Raw genomic sequence first — 24,804 nt, 5'->3', positions numbered from 1 at the left:
TAGGGGTTTCAGTGAACTTCCGGTTCTACTTGAAGTAGTTTGGACTAAACCAAACTTTTTGCCAAAATTTGGTGAACTGGCTGAATCGAACTTTTCCAAAGTTTGCTCATCATTATTCATAGGTTATCAGTGCCGGAAGAGGTTGCCTTAAAGGATAATCCCTTTTATTAAGAATAATTCACATTCTACATATCTTAGTATATGTTGGTAGTTGAGGGGAAAGTTCGTTCTAATCCAATAATAACATTACTAAGACTTTAGTACTCTACAAAGCCAAATGCAAGAGTAATCATATAGTGAAGTGTAAAGTTCTATTACCTGACAGGTGAAGGTACTGGTGCTCTCACTGATCTAACAGGAGAAGGAGATAGTCGTACAGGTGATGGAGATTGCTGTCTCACCATCTGAACCTTTGTAGGAATCACTGGCGGCGTTGGCGACTTTGATGAAGGCTTAGGAGGAATTCTTGGAGGAGTCTTATGTGGTAGCTGCACTCCTGCAGCAGTTTCAATAGTCATTTCAACTGTGGTACTGGATCGCGCATCAAAATGAGCCTCTACTCTCTGTAAAATGAACATTATGCATTCATTCAGATTTACAATCAAACATAGCTTTCCTCTGAGTCATATGGTTAATTGGCAGTGATGGTGCAAGTATCTCTGAATGACATTCACATAACCTTTACCTTTTCGAAACGTGCTTGTCTGGCTTGGGAAATCTGAGCAGTCGATACAATTGTTTTTGTCTTTTTGGCAGGTATTTCTTCTTCAGCTAGAAGGTTAAAAAAAATAAAGTAATCTAAATGCACTGATTTCTTATGTAGTAGTATAAGACCAAAGGCTCCTGTGGTCCCTGTCTGTGGTTCTTCAACTATTGGTGGTTCCACTTGCTATTATGCACTAGTGACACCATTGAGGTCCTAGCATTACCTAACCATGGTACTATAGTCCAAACTAGAGATGAGCGAGCGTACTCGCTAAGGGCAATTGCTCGATCGAGCATTGCCCTTAGCGAGTACCTGCCCACTCGGGAGCAAAGATTCGGCTGCCGGTGGCGGACGGGGAGCGGCGGGGGAAAGCGGGGAGGAACGGAGGGGAGATCTCTCTGTCCCTCTCTCTCCCCTGCTCCTGGCCGCAGCTCACCTGTCACCTGCGCCGGCAGCCGAAACTTTTCTTCCGAGCAGGGAGATACTCGCTAAGGACAATGCTCGATCGAGTAATTGTCCTTAGCGAGTATGCTCGCTCATCTCTAGTCACAACCATATGAAAAGAGCTAAGGGGGCTATACCAAGATTTAAACTTATTCCCTGTCCACGGGCGAGGGAATAAATATGTGATCAGTGGGGTATGATTGTTGCGGCCCCTGACGATTATGATAACGAGAGTCCTGTGTTTCCCCCTGTTTCAATGGAGCAGTGGTGCCGCATGCCCATTCTTGCTTCATTCAACTCAAAGGGACTACCGGAGATAGATGAGTATTGGGCTTGGCTATCTCTGTCAGTCCTCCATTCTCGTATTCTGCAGGTTTCCCAGCAGTCAGACGCCCACCAATCAGACACCTAAGTGTGAAAGTTGGCATAACCCCTTAAACACTAAAAGTCAGATCGCTTGGCTACATTATAAATAGGCTTTTTCCATTTAAATTTCAGTTTCACTCATCTCTACTTGTCATGTTTATAAACTGTTTTGCAACCTACAAGAAGTTTGAGGGTCTTTATCTTAAAGAATTACTTTAAAACCCCTAATCTTAAATCTGTACCTTGAACAGTCAGTTCAGCTGTTGAAGTAGCACGTCCAACATTGTTAGTTGCATTAACAGAATAGGTTCCGGAATCTTCAGGGTACGCTTCTGCAATGATTAAACTGTAGAGGTCTCCATCTTGAAGGATCTGGAAATCTGGGGAGCTGTGAATTTCAGCTCCCTCTCTGTAGAACTTCACCACAGGTGTAGGGATTCCACTCACTCTGATGTCAAGTCGAACTTGACTGCCTTGTCTTACTGTCGTAGTCTGTAGTCTTTGTGTAAAGTTTGGGGGTGCGGTTTCAGCTACAGGAAACAAAACAATATGAAGTAAAAAAAATAGGAAATAGGAATATATGCAGAAAGTGAGTGAATGTAAAGAGTGAGATATGCCCTGGGTAAATACCACAATACAGGCTTGAGATAAGTTCAAAACGTATTTAAGTTCTATGTTGAGCTTTCCATCCATAATGCAATTGAAGGCCGGTATTTAAATGGAACCCATAACAGAACCATTGATTTTAATAAGGCAAACCAAGGCCAAAGCTGCAAACTTTGGCCTTAGTTTAATCTTATTTCCTTTCATTTTGGCTTTAGCATACATAGCATAGTTGACTACACCATCGGAGATGGAGATGAATCTAGTTCAAATGGAGATCTAACGTTTGCACCTTTGGTCTTGGTTTGCCCCAATAAAATCAATGGTTCTGCTATGGGTTCCATATAAATACTGTTTTCGGGTATTCTGATGGAACCCCTTGTCGGAAAGCTCAATGTAGATCTTAAACCCAGTGTGAAGCTGCATTTACCAGTATATTAAGCCCTCATGTCCACGGGGAAAATCAGGGCCCGCTACGGATTCTCTATGGAGAATCCATAGCTGGTCCCTCCTGCCCCGCGGACATGAGGGCTGAAAATAAGAATAAACTTACCGTGCAGGTCTTCTCTTCTTTGCGGACGGATCTTCTTTCTCCGGCCGGCGGATGTGCTCGGCACGCCTGCGGCGTGCCGCGCGCACGCGCCGGGCACATCCGCCGGGCCGAAGAAAGAAGATCCTGCCACGAAGGAAGGAAGATCTGCATCGCCCAGGGCAGGTGAGTTTAATTCAGGCGCGGGTCTCCTGCGGATCCGGACGGCTTCCATAGGCTTCAATAGAAGCCTGCGGGAGCCGTCCCCGCGGGAGACCCGCACCTAAATCGAGCATGTCCATTTTTTTTCATGCTCCAGGATTTTTTAAATTCACTTTTATTGACCATCCGCGGGTATTTATCTACCCGCGGGTGGTCAATGCATCCCTATGGGGTGCGGATCCTCGTGCGGGTAATCCGCTGCGGATTTAAAATCTTCTTTTTCCCGTGGACATGAGGCCTTAGGCTTTAATAGATAAGCAATTGATTACTTTCCTACATAAAATATAACATTTTATAGAAATGTCTTGCTAAATCTGCATGTCAATGTTCAATGAACTGACAAATTAAAGTCGGCCATTGTATATTTTGAGCGAGATGATCTGCCAGGGTCATGATTTTCAGTCAATGAAACAAACTTTTCTCCTGAAGAAGTAATACTGGCCCACCAGAGATGTGTTAACAGTGGGCCAAGTCACAACAAGACCCAATGAGGTAAAAGCCTCATATGAAGTATAAAACGGTGTACCATTTCTTTCCATAGTTTCATTTATAGCTGGAGGCAGAGCTTTTAGATTCATTTCTTTGGTGACCCCAAGATCCTACAATCTACCACAGCTGAGGAGGATGTGTACCAATACTCTCTCTTCTTAGTGAATGAATAGACTTCTTTCCAGTGTTAGTTCAGATCATAACACAACTCCCTCCACTGTACTACATGTGTACAACGTACTGTCATTTAGTGTTGTAAAACAAGCATTCATACCGGTAACGAGTAGTTCGGCGGTACTAGTTGCTTGTCCTGCTCCATTGGCGGCTCTTAGGGAATATCTTCCACTGTGTGCTGCTGTAGTGACGGGGATCACAAGTTTAGCGCGGCCATCGCTAAACGAGATCTGTACACCTGGCAGTGTTGCAGCGGAAATAACCTGGCCATCCCTAAACCAGCTCACCTCCGGAACTGGAAAACCTAGGAGAGAAGAAAGATGATGTAGTAAAATCATATATTTATATATGCCATATACCTTCTACAACTATAAACAGACTTAGCTTCCATTACTGCAGATGTTATCTTAATAAGGGCTTATTCACAGGGATGAGAATCTCAATTTTATGCGTTGCGAGACGCAAAAAACTCTCATGAATATAAACTCTATTCTTCTATCTTCGGGCGTTAATGCGGAACCCTTGCCCATTGTTTTCAATGGGACTTTAAAAGACATCGCATGGCACTCGCATGCCGTCTGATGTGCATGCCAGTGCAATGTCATGATTCCCATTTAAATCAATGGGAAACACTTGCGATCCTCTGATGCGACTGAAACACGTGCCTGAGGATCGCCATCTCGCAGAAGCAATGCAAGGCTGCTTTCAATCAAAAACACCATGCATCGGCGTGAAGAAAAAAATTGCAGTAACAGCAGCACTCCAAGGGATGCCCTAATCATGGTGGAGTGGCATAATGCATGGCAGTAAAAAGTCCTGATCCAAGGACCCAATAGTAGCAGTGGCTATTTTAGCAACAGGAAGGACAGTGATTGGTTGCCAGCTCTGAATTAGCTTCTCAAAGGCTAACGATTAGAGGTGAGCGAGTATACCCGCTAAGGCACATTACTCGAGCGAGTAGTGCCTTAGCCAAGTATCTCCCTGCTCATCTCTAAAGATTCGGGGGCCGGGGAGCAGCGGGGGAGAGCAGGGAAGAATAAGGGGAGATCTCTCTCCCTCTCTCCCCCCCCCCCCCCGCAACTCACCTGTCACCCGCGACCCGATACTTGTGCCTTAGCGAGTATACTCAGCATATTCTGTCAATAATAATTTTATACTGTAGTCTTCCCATCAGCTGCCAAGAAGATAACTCAATGAAGACAAACTATATAAATGCGCTTGCTGTTGTCACTTTGACAAAAATGACCACTGAAACAAAACAGAAAAATACAAGCGTTTTTACGTTCGCTCGAGCGTGACGTTAATTCACATGAGTGGACGATTTTCCATGATCAAGTCCCGAGCTAAATTAGCATTTTCTCATCCATTCACAGGGCTGGGCGTGACGTTCTAGCGACAAAATACATTGCAGCCCGGAAATCCCTTGCTCAGCATAAATCATCGGAATGACTTCAAATGCCTAAATAGAGGCACCTGTAAGGTTTTCGCAGGGTTGGACCCTGCTAAACTGCCTCCCCCTCCCTTTTTTTCCAGCTCCCATAGGCTGGGTTCACACGGGAGGGAATTGCTGCAGAATTTACGTGCGGAATGTCCACATAGCAAATCCGCCCGCAGCTCCTAATCCTGGGATCAACCAGCAAAGTGGACGAGAATTTGCAAAAATCTTGCTTCGGCCAAGCCGTGCAGAAACTGACATACGTCGCGGAAAACAAAGACGCAGCATGTCAATCCTTTTTTCATTTCCGCAGCGGCCTCTCTCCTCTCTATGCCGAGAGATGGCCGCAGCAGAAATGCAGGCGGCGAAGCCACTTCAAAACCCGTAGCAAAAGGAAATGGGTTTTGAAGCTGCGCTTTTTTCACGGAAATCTCACGTTTTTTCGGTGTGGTCTGGCAAGATTTCCGCCCCGTGTGAACCCGGCCATAGGAGTCTATGGCGGCCGCCGGTGTATATCGGTTGAAAGATAAAGCCAGAACTATCTTTTCTGGCCGGGTGTAAAAACAGTTGTCGATTTCGACCGCGTATGCTCTATTTTTTACGGTGCAACATTTTTACGCACTGCAAATTCGCCCATGTGAACGAATGCATTGGAATCCAATGCTTCAGATGGTCGCATTTTTCGCCCGGGCGTCAAAACGTGGCTACATAAAAGCGCTTGTGTGAATAAAGTCTAAGGTTAACTTAGAGATGAGAAACCCGGCCCAATATCACGCTTATCAATGTACTTTTACCTGTGAATTACATGCAAAAACACATCACTTTGGTGAAATTCCAATCCTCCGGCGCTTGTTTCACGCACATCAGAGGATCGGCAAGTGTTTCCCATTGATATCAATGGGAAGCATCAGATCGCATTCGCGTGCACATCATGCGGCATGCGATGTGTTTGACTGCTTCATTGAAAATAATGGTGAGGGAAGCGAAAAGATAGGACATGCAGCGCCATTTTTACCTCACAGCACGGGGTTGCTTGTGTGTATGACTCCATTTAAAAGAATAGAGTTTATATTCGAGCCAGTTTTGTGCGTCTCACAACGTACAAAACTCGCACCAGATTCACTCCCGTGTAAATGTCGCCTTAGTAATACAAACATAACAACCAAGCAGCTGCGGTTTTACCCTCTGATTTACTAATAGAGATTCATTTTGGCGCAAAAACATTTGCTTGTGCGAATATTTATTGCAAATGCTGTCACATTTGTGCGTTTCCCCCTCACACTGCCACAGATGCCACCACGCCATGGCCACAGCCAAAGATGACCCTATAAGGCTGGCTGTACACGAACGGGTCAAATTCCACATGCGGGAGCCCGCAGTAGAATCCAAACCTGTGCCCGGCCGGCGACCCAGTGTAGCTGTCATTTTTCTTCATTTACTGCACTGCAGATGGCTTCGAGATTCGCCGCCGTCAGATATGCGCAGTCCAGATTTTTTTTTTTTAATCTTTGTTTTTAGGTTAGCTGCACATGACCAAATTTGAATTGCGAAATCCGCGGTCGTTAACTAAGTGGATGATCTGCGGTATTCAAGCATCCATTAGCAAGAAAAGAACATTCGCATGTCCGCTCACATGAGCGGACAGCAATGGCAATTTCAGCTTGCGTGAAAAAAAAAAATCACACCATTTTCAGCTTTTGTGCCGATTACGTGCGGACAGCTTCCATTGAAGTCAATACAAGTCGTCCGACCCGTGCCCCGTCCACAATTGGCATTGTGGATAGGTCGCGGAAAAAACCATAGGTTTAAAAAAAAAACAAAAACTGTATTGCGCATTTCCAACAGCGACTCGCCGCAGCAATGAAAAACAAGAACAATGACAGGTATGCAGGGTCGCTGGCGGGGCACATGGGCGGATTGAGAAGTAGGCTCCCGCATGCGGAATCCGACCTGTTCGTGTGCAGCCGGCCTTATACTGATACAGCCAAAGTTGTCTCCATAACACCTGTTTCCAAAACACACCTTGAACCCGTCTAGCATCGTATACCAATATTACCCAACAGGCCCCGCTGACAGATGCTCAGCTTTCTCCAGCAGCGCCATTGACAATGAATGGACCGTCAGCACGCATGCACGACTCCACTCAACCTCCTCCTCACTGAACCCATAGTACGGAGGAGGGGGGGGATACTGGACCCCCCGTTCACGGGATCCGATTTCTATGGCACAACCCTTCAAACTCCTATGTGCCCATCTCTGATGCCTTGAAAACACTTTTCCTGTCAAATATGCCCAAAACATGCCAGTCAGAAATGGTACCCAAGACGTACAACACTTCATTTATAGTGAATACAATTAGGAAGAGTGAATGTGGTGGCATACAATTTAGCAATTCCATCTGAAAATGGCAGCAGTGATACTGCCCTTATATAGCAATATACACATTATTGGGGGAGACTTATGGAAGCTTTGTTGCCCGTAGCAACCAATCACAGCTCAGCTTTCATTTTACCACAGCAGTTTCAGAAATTAAAACTGAGCTCTGATTGGTTGCTATGGACAACGAGGACGATTCTTCTGTGCAAAAGGTTTGATAAAATGTTATTAAAAATACAACAGCTTATTTTTTTTTATGGTCAATATCTCAGGTCCCTAAACCTGTAGGGTGGGCCATGGAAAAGTAGCCCACCTCCAATCCCGACACCACACTCTTATGAATCCTCTCTAAAAGAGAATCTGTCTTTGTTTCCATAGCAACCAATCACAGCGCAGCTTTCATTTCTCATATTGCTGAGGTAAAATAAAAGCTGCACTGTGATTGGTTGCTCTGAAAAAACAAAGACAGATTCTCTTTTAGAGAGGATTCATAGGAGTGTGGCGCCGGGGTCAGAGGCGGGTACTTTTACATGGCAGACAAAAAAAGGAGGTTCCAAGGGAGAGCCATTATCCCGGGAGATAGCAAACTAACTGAAGATGTTTACCTCAAAATCCCCCTCCCCTATAGTAATTATCCTTCTGGGGCCTCCCTCACACAGGGCGTTTTGTACAGCGTTTAACGCTGCCTTTTCAGCCCAGCGCTAAACGCTGTACAAGACTCCCATTCATTTCAATGGGGCTGCTCACACAGTGCTGAAAACGTAGCGCCTCCCAACGCTGCGCTTTGACAGCGATGCATGTTCTATTTTGGGGCGTTTTCAGCCCTGCGTCGCCCATTGAAATGAATGGGCAGCGGTTACAGCACTGCTAAAAACGCGGCAACACTTGGTGCCACGTTTTTGGCAGCGTTAACCGCTCACCGATTTTTGGGGGGAGGGCTTGCAATAGAAGCCCTACCCCGAAAATCAGTCCCAGCTAACTATAGAAAAAAAGAAAGTAATATTAGAGATCGGGCGGAATCTGCAGTAAACGCTGTGTTTCTGCAAACCCCCTGTGTGAGGGAGGCCTTAGGGTGCATTCAGACAATCGTATATCAGCCGGGTATTCACGCCGGCCAATATACGTCGTCTCTCTCTGCAGGGGGAGGAGGCTGGAAGAGCTGGGAGCAGTGCTCTGGGCTATGCACTATGTGCAATGAGAGGAGGTGGGACAGGGGCGGAGCTAATTCCCAGAACTTAGCCCCACCCACCCCGCCTCCTCTCATTGCAAATAGTGCAGAGGGGGTGGAGAGGAGGCAGAGAGGGGGCGGGAGCTCAGAGCACTGCTCCCGGCTCTTCCAGTCTCCTCCCCCTGCAGAGAGAGACGCTGTATATCGGCCGGTGTGAATACCCAGCCAGTATACGGTCGTCTGAATGCACCCTTATTCAAATGTAGCATGTCAAAAGCAATTTTATATAATAGGCACCTACTTTTAAGAGTTGGCACAACTCAGTAGACATAAAGGACACATTGCAATAGGTAAACAGTTTTTTGCCTCTTAAGGGGTAAAACTGTTAAAAAACGATATTTTAAAATTTACATTTTTTTTTAAAATTAGTACGGTATATTTATGCTGAAGTAAATTACAGAAACGAGTCCGCTTTTGTTTTAGACGTTTTGATATATAATTACAAGGCGCATATGGCGACGGCTTCGATTGGTGATATTTAGCCTGCAAGAGAGAAGGGAGAAGCAGGACCTTTAGGCCGGCTGCACACAGGCGGGTCAGATTCCGCATGCGGAATACAGCAGCAAACCTGACCCTGTGCCCAGTCGCCATCCGCGCGCACCTGCTTTTCTGAAATCTTCTCTGTTTTGCGGATGGTCTGCACGGCGAGCCGTCGGACATGCGCAGCACAGATTTTTTTTTAAACCTCTGCTTTTCCCGCGTCATCCCTTAGTGATGACTCAGGAACGGCAACCTTTCCACAATGTTATTGTGGAAAGGCAACGGATCAGACAGCTTCCATTGACTTAATGGAAGTCTTCAGCGCGGAATCTACACAAAAATATAACATGCTGCAATCTTTTCTCCGTGAGCGGAAAATCTCAGTGGATTTCTGCTCATGTGGAGGAAAAAGCGATTTTCAATAGCATGTTATGGGCAGCATTTGCCACGGAATCCAGAGGCGGACGCCCGCTCCGGATTCCGCAATGGCTGCCTTAATTCCCTATTGTATTCTCTATGTTAGTACGATGTATTTTGCTAGAAGAATCGCATGCATCGCAGTACATGCGATTTTTCACGGGGGTTAATGTGCTTTTGAAAAATAAAGCTGCACTGTGATTGGTCGAAAAACGTTCTTATGAAAACAAACCTATTGAAATAAATGGGCTCTATGCTGTGTGTTTTGCGCACGCAGAGTTTGCGTGTGCAAAAACGTATGCAAACACCTGAAGGAGCCCTTTAGGTGCGGATTGTGGAAACGGACCAGAATAGAACGTGCTGCTATTTTTTTATACAGACCATTAGCCCGGCTTCACGCGGTTGTATTTGTGCACGCAATGCGCAGTGCCTAGATGACATTGATTTCAATGGGTTCGTTCACATGCATGCTATCTTCCTGCGTATTTGCCCACCAAAGGTCCCACTGGGGCGTTTGCAAATGCGCACAATACGCAAGGAGATGTAACACTTCATAATTACGCTGTAAAAAGAACACATCTGGCACTAATTAGCCATTTCAATCCTTGTGTGTTTGCCGTGTGCAAATGAATATGCCTTAGGGGCAGAAAAAGTACAGCAAAATACGGTGATATGTGCGCAAAAACACCGTACTAAGGCCTGCGCAATTGCGCTTACGTCCACGTGAAGCCAGCCTGTGCAAAAAAAAAAATTGCTTGTCTAAGTAGCCCCATTGATTCTACGGGGTCCGAAGTCTGTCCGTGTATACTCAGTTATAAACTGCGACTGAACTCGGATCTAAAACTCGCTGAATTAGACCGTAAAATAACATCCTGCTGCGGTATTTATGAATTACATTTAAAAACAAAAGGATCAAAAGCGCATTAAAATATGTGTGAAACCGAAGAAATGTTTCACAAATTGCATATTAAACATGCCCCTAGAATTGCTACAACAGAGCATTTCGAACAATTCTGAACTGCATCACAAATGGCCAAACCAGATACTGTATCAGCAAGCAGCATGGCGGATGTCACACCTCAATGTCTGAAAATGGTGGGTCCAGCATCAACCGTACTTGGCTATTGTTATTGTCCTCCATTTTGTTTGTAAGGTCCAATACTGTTTCACAATACAGTATATCAGTATAGGGAAGTTACATGTAGCCACCACTAGAGGGAGCTAACTGCATGAGGATTTATCCCCCTAGCTGATATACCAGGGCCAGGACATTGGTGTTCAATGCAGTGCGTTCTGTCAAATTATGTAAAATGAGGCATAATTAAATAAACAGAATTATATTATGGCTCTGAATCAAAATCAGTTGGTTTAAGACTGTGCGTTATTATTTAAATACATCTACAGGTTGGGCCATGGAAAGCTAGCCCTCCACTGATCCCAGCTTGTGAAAGGTGTCTGAAAGAGAATCTCTCTGTGTTGCCCGCAGCAACCAATCACAGCACAGCTTTCGTTTTACCTCAGCAGTATAAGGAATGAAAGCTGCGCAGTGATTGGTTGTCTGTCAGACAGCTTTCATAAGGGTGCAGTGCTGGGATTGTAGGCGGCTACTTTTCCATTTTCTAGCAGTTCATTTAGTTTAGTTATCGTAGTGTAATCTGGCCTTAAATCTTAACAAAAATTGAAAGTCAATTTCAGTTGGATTTGCCTGAAAATACGCCACTCACATGTGACTGTGAGCGCCCTGCAGGGACAGCACATGGCACAGCAGCCAGCGAGTCGTAAACATGTCTGACAAGTCGCGGCCCCTGATTTTCAGTCAAAGCTTTGTTCTGCTCAAATGTCGCCATGTAATCGCTTCACGAGGCTACGTTCACACAGTGTCTCTTAGGGCTTATTCACGCGGGCGTGTTTGCGAGCGCAATACGCAGAGAATAGAATCCGATGTTATCAATGGTTTCCTTCTCACTGTTCTTTTTTGCGCGCACGCAAAAACACTGTATGCTCTATTTTGTGCACATTTACGCTCCAAGGGTCCCCATAGGGTACACAAATGCGCACATATGTACTCAGGGGTAAGCACAACGTGATATCTCCTATTGAATTCAATGGGAGGTCACTTGCGTTCTTTTGACACACGTGAAACACGCGCCTGAGTATCGCAATTTCACTTAATTGATGTAGGGCGTTTTTTAATTAAAAAACCGCCTCATATTGCTGTGAGAAATGCAGATTGGTAGACGCTATATCTCACTCGTCCGTGTGAAGTGCAGCTTCACTCATCATCACCATAGCATCTTCAGGGTGGGCTAAGGACCACGCTCTAAGGGCTCCTTCACACTGGCGGGAAAATCGGGCGAGATTTGTGCATTGCGAGATGCACAAATCTCTCACAAATATGAACCCTATTCCTTTGAATGGGTTCTTTGACATTAGCGATGATTTCCTGCATGGCACTGTGTTGCGATGCGATGCAGGAAACACATTGCAGCATGTCCTTTCTTTTTGCGCTATCGCCCATTGTGTGCAATGGGGCTGGCGGCAGCAGCATCGGCCCTACTGAAAACAATGGGAGAACAGTGGGATCACCTGCTGTGGCTGTGACAGCCATGGCGGAGATGAAGGGAACCCCCGCAGGGATAAGAAGCTGTTTCCATGTGAAAGCGCCTCGCATCCAGAGGTTTTCAAAAGGATTGCGAGGGCGATATCACCCTCGCCAGTGTGCAGGAGCCCCTATGAAAGCTGTCTTTGTTAACCATAGTAACCAATCACAGCGCAGCTTTCATTTCTTATACTCTTGAGGTAAAATGAAAGCTGCAGTGTAAATGGTTGCTATGGCAACAAAGACTTGCTATTAGGGTATATTCACATGTTGCAGAATTTGGTACAGATTCGTGCCTCAATGTGGAATCTGTTTTTGTGCTTCACACTTTTAATTGAAGGGGTGAATTCTGCTGTGGATCGACACCAAAATCCACACTGGATTTTGCTGCAGTTTTTGGCTCACATTGGTGCAGATTTTTACGCAATTTTTGACGCATATTGGTGGCGATTTTTACGCAGTTTTTGGTGCATATTGGTGCAGATTTTTACGCAATTTGTGACTCATATTGGTGCAGATTTTTACGCAGTTTTTGGCATGGAATTTGACACAGATTTTGGTGCAGATTTTCCACTGTGGAAAATCCATACTAATTCTGCTACATGTACATATCCTTAGACAACTGTCATAAAACAGTAAATATTATTCCTAATTCCACTGAATAGTTTTATACACAAGTAGATTTTAGGGCTAAAACAGACTAATGCATTTGCGCAGCATTCTACCAGTGTTTATGATGCTGGCTCTGCAGGCAGAGACCGTGTATGGGCAGCGAGTATACAACTCATGCCCGCGTATCTCACGCCCGTGCTCATCCGCAGTGTGACTCTGTCTTTTAGCTTCTTTAACCCCTTCATGACATAGCCTATTTTGAGCTTAAGGACGCAACAATTTTTGGCGGATTTTCTTCTCCGTTTATCAAAAGTCATAACTTTTTTATTTTTCCGTCGACGCGGCCGTATGAGGGCTTGTTTTTTGCGTGGCGAACTGTAGTTTTTATCAGTGCCACTTTTCGGTACATAGACTATATTGTAAAACTTTTTTTTTTTTTTTTTAATGATAGCAGGGAGAGAAAACGCATCAATTCTGCCATAGATTTTTTTTTTTTTTTTTACAGTGTTAATCATGCAGCATAAATGAGACATTCCATTTTTTCTGCGGGTCGGTACGGTTACAACGATACCAAAATTCTTACATTTTTTTTAGGTTTTCCCACTTTTCTGCAATAAAAACCCTTTTTCTTGGAAATCTTTTTTTTTCTAAATCGCTGCATTCAAAGTCCTGTAACTTTTTTATTTTTTGATGTACGGAGCTCTATGAGGGCTTATTTTTTGCGAGACAAGCTGTAAATTTTATTGGTACCATTTTGGGGTACATATGGCTTTTTTTATCACTTTTATTGCGTTTTTAGTGAGGCCAACTGCTAAGACTTAGCATTTTGCCTCAGTTTTTTAGTGTTTTTTTTAGCGTTTTTTTCCGTGCACAGTCAAAAGCATGTGCAACTTATTGTACGCGTCGTTACGGACGTGACAATACCAAATATGTGGGATTTTATTTATTTTTTACCTTTTTTTAATGTAATCTGAGAAAAAGCATAAAAAAATGTGTTTTTTTACTCTTTTTTTTACATTTTTTTAATTCATTTTTTTAATCTTTGTTTTTTTTACACTGTTTGTGTCCCTCTGAGGGACTTTAATCACTGCCCTGATGATCGCTGTTATAAGGCATGGCAGAGCTACTGCTCTCCCATGCCTTATCGCTTATACAGCGATCCTAGGCATAGGCAATACAGGACGCCAGTGTCTGGCGTCCTGTTGCCATGGTGACAGGCCGGGCTCTCGCGATGACATCGCGAGTTCCGGCCGGAGACACAGAGGGAGCCGCGCTCCCTCTGTGAACTCTTTCCCTGCCGCGATCTACTTAGATCGCGGCAGAGAAGGGGTTAACAGCGGGGGCGCAACTCCGATGCCCCCCTGCTGTTGCAGCGGGACGCCGGCTGTGACTGACAGCCGACTCTGGCTGCGGGATAGCACGAAATCATATGTGATCCCGTGCTATCTCCAGGACGTAAGTTTACGCCCTGTTGCGGGAAGTACCAGGCTGCCAGGACGTAAACTTACGCCCTGCAGCGGGAAGGGGTTAAATTCCCCGCTCTGTCTCATAGCGGGGTTGCCTATGAATCACGCACCATTAACACTGTTTTGCCTATGGACAGAGTTTCATACGCTGCCCATACAAAAGTATAGAGCTCACACAGCTGAGAAATAGAACATGCTGCGATTTGTTTCTCGCGCATATTAGCACGCAGCCTTTACACGCTCATGTGAATGGATCAATGAGTCCATTTACTTTCCTTGACTCTTTTCACCACGCGTAATACGCAATTAAAAAGTGCCCACGGGCATGAGGCCTAATACATTTTTGCTTCTACTAGTCCCATGTCAGTTATAGTGAACGAAATCCAAATTCAGCCCGAGAAAAAGAATCTCTGGATTTTGAGGGTGTCCTGGGGATTTTCAAATCTGTAGCATTCCCTATCTGTGGCAATCCCTATCTGTGGCATTCCCTATCTGTTGCGGATTGCATACACATTTTTTGCAGACTTCATCCATTACGTTTCAATAGAACAATCTGCAGATCTAAAACTCAAGCACTATGGATATTTTCCATAAATTGACATCAAGCTTATACAGACTCCTGAATTCCAACCCTGACTGCTTATGCAGAGGAAGTATCGAAATATACGCAAGAAGGAAAATTTGCCATTCAGGAGTCTGGAAAAGCTGGGTGACAAAAATAACTTAAAAGTACAAACAACTCAAGACCTTATCTTTATTGGGGATGTTTGCCAACTTAATCATGCCAATTATCTCCTGTATCTGTGCTATCATGTGGCTACATAATCCAGTTCTATATAAAACATCCTTGGAATGTAGCCAGAGACTTAACTTGTAGCTCCTGGGGCCTGGTGGAAAATACCATTTAGGGTACGTTCACACTTTGCAGATAATGGTGTGGATCTGCACCAAGACCAGATAAAAATCCACACCCTTTGGTGCTGATTTTCATGTGTTTTTTGATGCGGATCCACAGCAGATTTCACTCATTCAATTGAAGGGGTAAATTCTGCTTTGGATCCGTGTCAAAATCCGTACCAATGGTGTAAATTTTGACACAGCTCTTGGCTCAGAAACTGATGCAGAATTAATGCGGATTTTCCGCTGCGGAAAATCGGCATTAATTCCATCATGTGTGCACATACCCTAAAACTATTACTGTCCTCTTATGCTGCAAACGTGTCATTGGGCCCGCTCAGGCACCCCAAGCACAACTGTAACCTTTGCAGCCCCTATAATGGCTCACTCATATATTACACTTCCCTATACTATATGAAATTGCTTAGGTATTTAATTCAGGTCTATATAAAAAAAAAAGGTTTATGATCAGAGGTGCAAATTTAAGCTCCTGGGCGCTGGTGCAAAATCTGTAGTCCATCAGCTATCAAATACTATTTTCAGTACTGCCATCGTCTTATGTGAAAGAGGCACCATTAGGTTCCTTCAGAAGCCTAATTGTTGTGATTTAATTACCCATCATATCCAGTTATTTACACAATTCTGTTCTTCTCGCCCACTAACATCCTAGCGTTAATATGTTAAAGCTGCCACCAGTAAGGTTTATTTTAGAAAAGACAGCTGCGTTTCTGATTGACAGAACAACTTGTTGGAGGCAGCAGGGCAATGTTAGGAGATGGCGATCTGGGCTTGACACGTCAGACCTTTTATAGCGAAGCACCTGTCTGCCATATACTGCAGCTTAAGAGAGGATCAGCTTCCCTGAAATAGCACTTCACAACTGCTCCTAATACCATCTGACCCTTTGAACCAATCGTTAAATTTGCCATTTCACTATGACACCAAGGCCAGATCACTATTAGGCCTCATTCACGCAAGTGATTTAACGCAATAGAATGTCGTCTGAAAATTGTGACGAGGTGAAGCATTGGATTCCAATACCTTCATTCACATGAGCAATTTTCATTCACGTGAAAAAATCGTGTCGTCAAAACGAAAATGGTCACCGATTTTTCATTCTGCGTCAAAAGATGGGTCTTAACCTATCTTTTGGCGAAAAACACTGGAAGCTCCCACAGACTCCCATACAGCGAATGTAAAAGATTGAACGATTTTGAATGATTTCTCGGTTGAACAAGCTAATGATGTATCTGCCTGTATAAACAGAGTGCACGAGCAAACGAGCTAACGATGACATCATTCACTTGTTCAAATGATAAATCGGCTCATCTAATAAGGCCCTTCGTAAATATATAACCATGAAATTCATTTATGGCACTATGGAAGCTAACCAGGACTAGAAGCAGTCTTTCAGAAGTTTTGTATAAATCCCCCCAAGTTCTCCACAACTATAACAAAACACATGTATGTTAAATTGTGCTGATCTCAAGGACTGCAATGGGAGTTATTTAATCACACGTTCTATGCATCCATAGAAATCTACACATATGTAAAGTATATTCATCCAGTCCATATGAATAGGTATATGCTATTTACTATGATCCCTTTTTAGTCTTGGCTTAAAGTGGTCACACAAGTTCAGAAAAAACATAACGGCCTAATTTCCGATACCGCATCACCCTTGTTCATGAGCTGTGTCCGGTATTGTAGGTCAACCTTATTCAATGCAATAGGGCTGAACTACAATAATAGACATTGACTACAGATAAGAGTCACACTGCTTCTGAAAAAAAGAATGACCATATTTTTTCCAAACCTCACAGAAACCTATTAAACAGTTTCTCTTAATAAAAATGACAACCAAAAAATGCACATTGAGGGCTTATTCACGCATCCATATATTGTCCAGGTTTTCACATCCGGCCTATATACAGTGTCCCTTTTTGCAGGGGGAGGAGGCAGGCCAGGCTGGGAGCAGTGCACTGAGCTCCCGACCCCTCTCCGTCCCTTGCACTATTTGCAATGTGAGGGGCGGAACTTAGCTCCGCCCCTGTCCCGCCCCTCCCATTGCAAACAGGGGCGAGGGGCGGAGAGAAGGCGGGAGCTCAGTGCCCGCCTCCTCCCCCCCCTGCAGAAAAGGACACTGTATATCGGCTGGGCGTGAAACCCGGCCGATATACGTACGTGTGAATAAGCCCTGAATCATTAAATATCCATTTACATACAATAAAAGATAGAAAAAAAATTATATCAATCACAATTACTACTTTTCACGCAATAAAAAAACATCTTAACTTTATAGACACATTATAAATTGTTTAGCCCTTTAACTCAGATAATACTATATTCTAAATCATGAAAATATCAACTGCTGGTATTCACAATGAATTGTAATATACATTGTTGACTAAGCAATGTGAACTTTTATGGAAGAAATCTCAAATTTTTTCAATTAGGCTATCTTCCTGATTACATACATTTATATACAGTATATCTTGATGCAAACCCATTACCCTATCTACTGTACGATGCAATAGTATGCACCTTATAACTGCACAGCAATTAGTTAAAATATATATATTCAGATTATTTCATATAAAACTATTTGCTTACCACTAATGTGAGCCTCAAAGGTTGCGGCACTACCCTCCAGTGCCACAACACTTTGTACCGGCTGTAAAAACGTCGGCGCTTGCGCAGCCATGTTTATAGGCACTCTGTAAATAAAAAGAGAAATGAATTTTAAAAAAATGTCAATAATAAAATAATTAATTAATATAAACAAAAACAAATAAAAATAAAGCTAAAAATGGACCTCTATAAATATTTCCACAATACGTGTTTTAATGATTACTAAAGCTATCAAATCAACATCTTCTCTTTATAAATATATTGGATAACAGTTTAATCAGCAGTAAGAACTTGCTTTAATATGTTTTCATTTTTATATGCAAATTAGGGAGATAAATATGTGATATAATAACCTAAATACTGATAAATGGGTTAAAGCAGGGGGTAGAGTTCAATGTAATTGTCAGAATAAATTGCCTTTAGAGCCATCAAATGTCGATTAATAGTCCTTTTAGGTCCTTCATCTTTTTCTTGCAGTATGGAGTAGTCGTAATTAATGAATCAGAAATGTTACTCAGAATTGAGAAATGCATCTAATTATCTAAATAAAATGTTTTTGAAAAAAATAATCGAAATAATATATACCAAGAAAAAAAAATAGATCTATTCTTGAAGTACTGGATATTTTAAAAATAAGAATAATCAAGAGATCCCAAAAGGGCATGTGCTAAATTTAGCAAAGGGGGCCATGATTGACAGGGGACAAGTGGTCACTGCAGGGATGTTACAGATATGGGAGCAGATGATTCCCTTAAAAAGTCATGAGAGCCCAGCTGATTCCTTCAGCATCTTATCAGAGTTATTTCTGGCACATGACGGCCTGTGAGTAATACTTTAGAACCTTTACCTTCCAAAAGCCAAAAGTTACAAAAGGAGACTTTTATTCTAGTTATCTTTACTTTGAAAGTGCAAATATCAACACAATATAGTTTACATACTGATACACGTTGTATTACACCTAGGCAACCTCTACAAAGACAGACAGATACGATGAATATAAGGTTCTAGTTATACACATATGTTAATATTAAAGTAATGTTATAGTCATAGTCAGGTTTAGTGTTAGAGCTACATATGTTATGTAGTGCAAAATGCACGAAACTACCGGTATTTTAATGAAAAAGTTAAGTAGTCCGGCTAATAAAATAAATTGACTACTGACCTGATATCTTCAGAGTGCCTACAAGGGCTCGGACGGAGCCCAAGTGTTGGAAAACGACGCCTTTATCCCCAAAAATAATATTAGACAATCCCAGTGTGTAAATGGTGGGCCTCTATGCCTAGAAAACAAAACTACACAGGGGTTAGCTGTGTGTAGTTTTGTTTTTCTATGCAATCCCTACACCCGAGGCAAGGCTGGGGATGCACGAACTGCTCAGAAGTGCTAACTTGGTGCTTTTACCTTATATACCCCAGATCTGCTGACAGACCTGCATCATCACTTCATGGGCCTAGCCTGTTTTTTACTGGATGCTGGGAGAGGGTTGTCTACTCCATGTAATGTCACACCTGTCTCCATGACTGCTGCTGCTAAATTTGTCACTCTTAAATTTGTCTCCACTGAGAAAACTTAACATGTGCTCCATGGGGGAAGTGAGTCTGACTAGACCCTGTCTCCTTATACTAGAAGATAGAAATAAAATAAGAACATCAAACAAGGAGAACTATAGCTCTTCAGGTGATAAATAAAATATTTGTCTTATGTTTACACAATAGCAGTTTATTTCATTTTAGCTAAAAGTTTAATATATATATGTATGTATATATATATATATATATATATATATATATATATATCCATACACACAAATCTACAGTATGTATATGTATATATATACATATATATATATATATATATATATACTGTATATATTGTAGATTTGTACATATATATATATATATATATATATATACATATATACACTCTTTGTAAAAAAAGTTGAAGGAGTTGACGCGTTGCTGCAAAACTCAGCATGCAGTTATATATCAGGCAGATATGCAGATGATTAGAGTTGTGGCGTGATTAGATGAACGCTCTTGCCACCTGAAGCCCTACACGTGGTTCTACCCTTGGCCTATAAAAAGGCTCTCAGAGGCTACTTGTGTGTAGCAGACCCCTTTTTTTACTTGTGTAGACCATGTTGACCACTAGACATGCCTCTACAATTTAATTGAATAGATTCCACCCAGTTAAGAGTTTGAGAGGTGTTGCATGTATTGGAATGTGAGTAGCTGGATTGTCATATTGACGAATTGCCCGCCACCTGGGACCAGTGAATGTGTGAGGGCATACACACAAGGCAATCAGGCTCAGGACACCCTTGACATACCACCAGCAAAGAGTATCATCTGATCCACCAAGCATCTCCAACTATTTCAATGAGCGCCATTCAGAGACAGGTAGCACCATCCTTACAGGCTCCTGTGTCTGTTGGACCCATATCCAGGTGCTTGGCTGAAGAACATTTGGTTTCATGGTGCCCATTATGTATACTGCCTTTGACACACAGCCGTTACCTCTGTTTGCTTTTGGTGTCGTGAACGATTTAACAAGACTGCTATGGAATGGAATTGGGTCATCTGCAGTGATGAATCCAACTTTAGTTTGGGCACTGATGACTGCCATGTTCATGTCTGGGGACCTTGGAGTGAGCACCTTGCCTTTGCTGTGGAGCAGCACACACTCCCCACACTGCTGCTGTGATGGTTTGGGGGAGAAATCACATAAGACAGTCTGTCACCCCTTTAAATAGTGCTATGAGGACAATGACAGCTCAGCGATATGTTCAGGACGTCCTGCAGCCCTATGTGTGCCTCTCATGGAGGATTCCAAGAGGCATTTTCCAGCAGGATAATGCTCAGCTGCAAACAGCAAGGGGTCACAGAAATGCCTCCACAACATTGCTACACTTCCGTGGCTGCCCGGTTGCCAGATTTATCATCAATAGAACATGTATGGGACCATCTGAAACGACGGCCTACGAGTTTGCACGATGCAGCAGCTCAGTTATAGAAAATGTGGATCAATGTGCTGCAGCATACCATACTGTCTCCATGCCCTCTTGTATCACATCTTGCATCCAAGCTAGAGGTAGTTCAACAGGTTACTAGAGCCTCCATGCCCACTCGTATCACATCTTGTATCCAAGCTAGAGGCGGCGCAACAGGGTACTAGAGCCTCCATGCCTGCCCGTATCACATCTTGCATCCAAGCTAGAGGTGGTTCAACAGGGTACTAGAGCCTCCATGCCCGCCTGTATCACATCTTGTATCCAAGCTAGAGGTGGTTCAACAGGGTACTAGAGCCTCCATGCCTGCCCGTATCACATCTTGCATCCAAGCTAGAGGTGGTTCAACAGGGTACTAGAGCCTCCATGCCTGCCCGTATCACATCTTGTATCCAAGCTAGAGGCAGTACAACAGGGTACTAGAGCCTCCATGCCTGCCTGTATCACATCTTGTATCCAAGCTAGAGGCGGTACAACAGGGTACTAGAGCCTCCATCCCTGCCTGTATCACATCTTGTATCCAAGCTAGAGGCGGTACAACAGGGTACTAGAGCCTCCATCCCTGCCTGTATCACATCTTGTATCCAAGCTAGAGGCAGTACAACAGGGTACTAGAGCCTCTATGCCTGCCCGTATCACATCCTGTATCCAAGCTAGAGGTGGTACAACAGGGTACTAGAGCCTCCCTTCAAGTGTTCAGTTTAATGCAATAAATTATCCCTTTGCTCTGATATTGTAATCACTTATTTGTCAACATTATAATCACACATAGAAAGTTTTATTTGATTCTGACAACTCCTTCTAAGTGTTTGATTTTTTTATGAGTGTATTGTAGATATACACACACACAGTATATATTTTTTGTAGCATCTATAAATATTAATAACAAAGACTTTCATTCATGCTTCCATTTTAGAAATAAATTATTCCTCCACTCCAGTAGCTATGAATATTGTACATTTACTACACTTTTAAATGCATCAATAGTTAATCAACGGGGACCTACCGCTCAGGATCCCCAGAGATCACCCGATCTCTGGACCCACTGTCAGTACAGCAGAGCCGGACGTAGTCATCTGGATCGGAGGCAGATGTGTCATAAAGGGCTTCACTCCTATTGAAATCAATGGTAGCTAAAATCTCCTATTAAACTTCCAGTACTTTTGCCTCCAACATTGGGGTGGGATGCGGAAGTGTAAAAGGAGGCAGCCCTCCCACTGAATTCAGTAGGAGTGAAACCTTCTATAATGCTTCCGCCACCGGCAGCAATGACAGAGTCCAGGCGCACTACACTGATAGTGGGCTGGACAACCAGCTGATCACCGGAAATCCTAAGTGGCGGGTCACCTGCGATTACCTATTGATGATCTATCAAAACAAAATATAACAAAATATTCTTTCTGTGGGGTCAAAAAGTTCAAAACATTTTTGATTCTTTAGACCTGATATATTTTTAATGAGGGAAGAAAAATGATAAGTAATGACAGGATAGGTGATAAATGATTACTTGCAGAGGCCCCTAGGGATCACAAGACCGATAGGTCACCCTTAGTAAAGGCAGCAATGGTGCATATGCATGACCACAGCTCCATTTTTTTAAATGGACTGACATCTCTGTCAGTCCAAGGATATTGTGCAGCTTTCTCCATAGACAGCAAATGGAGAGGTGGTCACACGTGTACACCGCTACTCCATTCATGAAGGGGGACTCTAGTTGCCATGTGATTGCTGGCGTCCCATTGATAGGATCCCCAGCGATCAATCGTTTATCAACCACCTTTTGGATAGGTGATAAATTATTTTGCTAAGATGACTTCTTTAAAGAGGACCTATCATGTCTTTAGGACAGCAGGGATGGTTGCACAGCTTTTCAGCATCAGCCCCATTGACTCTATTTTAGCTTTTTTTTTGTCTGTGCTCCCCCCAATTTCCTGCAACGACCTCTGTTACATTTAGTACCAATACTTTCAATGTGTCAAGTGGGCAGTCTCCACTGCTCACTATTAATGAAATCTAATGTTATCCATTGACAGTAAGTAGTGGACACCACTCAATTGACAGTTCCTAGAGTTGAATCTAATGTAGGCCAGTGCAGGAAAATCAGGAGTATAGAAAAAAGCTGCAATAGAGTCAGCATGGCTGTAGCTGCAAAGCCATACAGCCTGCTCTGCTGATCTGAGGCATATTAGAATTACAGTTTGTTGTGTTGTTTAACCCCTTCATGATGCGGCCCCCTTTTTTTTCCATTTTCGTTTTTTCCTCCCCGCTTTAAAAAAATCATAACTCCTTTATTTATCCATCGACGTCACTGTATGAGGGCTTGTTTTTTGCGGGACGAGTTGTGTTTTCAATGGTGCTATTTAATGTACCATATAATGTACTAAAAAACTTTAAAAAATTATAAGTGGAGTAAAATAAAAAAAACAAACGACATTCCGCCTTCTTTCGATGCGTCTTGTATGTGTTGTTTCTACGGCGCACAAACTGCAACAAAAACGACATGATAACTTTATTCTATGGGTCGGTATGATTACTACAATATCAAACTTTTTTTTACTATACTACTCTTTAGTTTACTAAACTACTGTATGGTTGTTTTTTTTTACTATACTATTCTTTTTTTCAAAGACATTAAATTTTTTTCAATTATTTTCTGCCGTCATCTTGTGCGCACAATAACTTTTTTATTTTTCCGTCGACGTAGTTGAGCGAGGGCTTATTTTTTGCGGGATGTCCTGTAGTTTCCGATAGTATCAATTTGGGATACATACGACTTTTTGATCGCTTTTTATAGTGTTTTTTCTGGGAGACAGGGTAACTGAAAAAGTGCATTTCTGGCGTTCTTTATTTTTTTTTCGACGTTCGTTGTGCGGGAAAAATAATGCACTACTTTGATAGATCGGACTTTTATGGACGCGGCGATACCAAACATGTATTTTTATTTTATGATTTAGATTTTTTAATAATGTATAAGGCAAAAGGGGGGTGATTTAAACTTTTATAACTTTTTTTTTTTTTTACAATTAGTAAAACTTTATTTTATTTTTTTTACTTTACTTTAAAGTCCCCCTGGGGGACTACAACCAGCGATGCTGTGATCGCTTTTGCAGTATGACGTAATGCTATAGCATTACGTCATATTGCCATTTGACAGGCAGTCTGTCAAGCCACCCAACGGAGATGGCTTGATAGGCAGTCTGCTAAGGCAGCCCTGGGGCCTTTCAAAAGGCCACCGGCTGCCATGACACCTGCACAGCTCCCCCGATCTCACCGTGGGGGATGGGGGGGCATGCGGGACCCTCGAACATTGTTCGGGAGATTTAAATGCCGCTGTCAGAATTGACAGCGGCATTTCAAGGGTTAATAGTCTTGATTGGCCGATTTCGGCTATTGCCCGCGGGTGTCAGCTATAGTAAATAGCTGATGCCCACGCTATATGCAGAGAGGTTGCCCCACGACCTCTCTGCATACATACCCCGACGCTCCAGAACGTAAATGTATGTCCTGGAGTGGGAAGTGGTTAAAGTGCAACTGTATTTTTTTTTTTTTTTAATTGTACGGAATAGGTGTTTTTCTAAGTTTTTTTTGTAATGTTTTACTGCATTAGCCTATTCTGTCCATTTTTCCTTCAAACCCCTATCAAAATACTAACAACCACCTGTCTGTGAGTGACTGTGTGACTTACATGTGATGATGTCACCGTCAAGTGATCAGTCACCGGGGCTCTGAGCTCTGCCCCTGATCATATGATGGTGACATCATCACAGGTCCTAAAACATGCAGAGCCTGATAGCAGCCATATGGTTACAGGACTTGTGAGGATGTCACCATCACATGATCAGGGGCGGGGCTCAAAGCCCTGGTGACTGATCACATGATGGCAACAAGTGATATAGAAGCAACCAAACGGAGCAAATGGTATAGAGATGCAGAAGACTACAAGAACAATAAGGTTTATAATTGGCATCCTGCCCGCAGCAATATTAACAGAGGTCAAAATTTGAGGAGACAACGACGAGGACGTATGGGTGGCTACAAACGCAAGGGTGACTTTGGTTTCACATCGGTTGGATCTGACTCAACAGACAAATCATCCAGATACGGGAATGAAGATATGCCTAA

At 43.1% G+C, this 24,804-nt stretch overlaps 1 protein-coding gene across 1 annotated transcript in view; it reads right to left on the bottom strand.

The window, feature by feature from the left end:
- TTN (titin) overlaps nt 1-19,030 on the bottom strand; it is a 266,817-nt gene extending 247,787 nt beyond the window's left edge. Inside the window, exons 1-6 of the mRNA XM_066577800.1 lie at nt 18,837-19,030; nt 17,657-17,760; nt 3,634-3,837; nt 1,759-2,046; nt 686-771; nt 319-563 (exon numbers count right to left, since the gene is read on the bottom strand). Of these exons, the coding sequence (XP_066433897.1) occupies nt 319-563; nt 686-771; nt 1,759-2,046; nt 3,634-3,837; nt 17,657-17,747 (914 nt within the window). The 5' untranslated portion in view covers nt 17,748-17,760; nt 18,837-19,030. The remainder of the gene's footprint in view (nt 1-318; nt 564-685; nt 772-1,758; nt 2,047-3,633; nt 3,838-17,656; nt 17,761-18,836) is intronic.
- Between the last annotated feature and the right edge of the window lie 5,774 nt (nt 19,031-24,804).

Source organism: Eleutherodactylus coqui, chromosome 8, assembly GCF_035609145.1.
Source record: "Eleutherodactylus coqui strain aEleCoq1 chromosome 8, aEleCoq1.hap1, whole genome shotgun sequence".
Lineage (NCBI taxonomy): Eukaryota > Metazoa > Chordata > Amphibia > Anura > Eleutherodactylidae > Eleutherodactylus > Eleutherodactylus coqui.
Note: the sequence above shows the minus strand (reverse complement) of the source record. Positions and strands in the feature narration are given on the sequence as shown.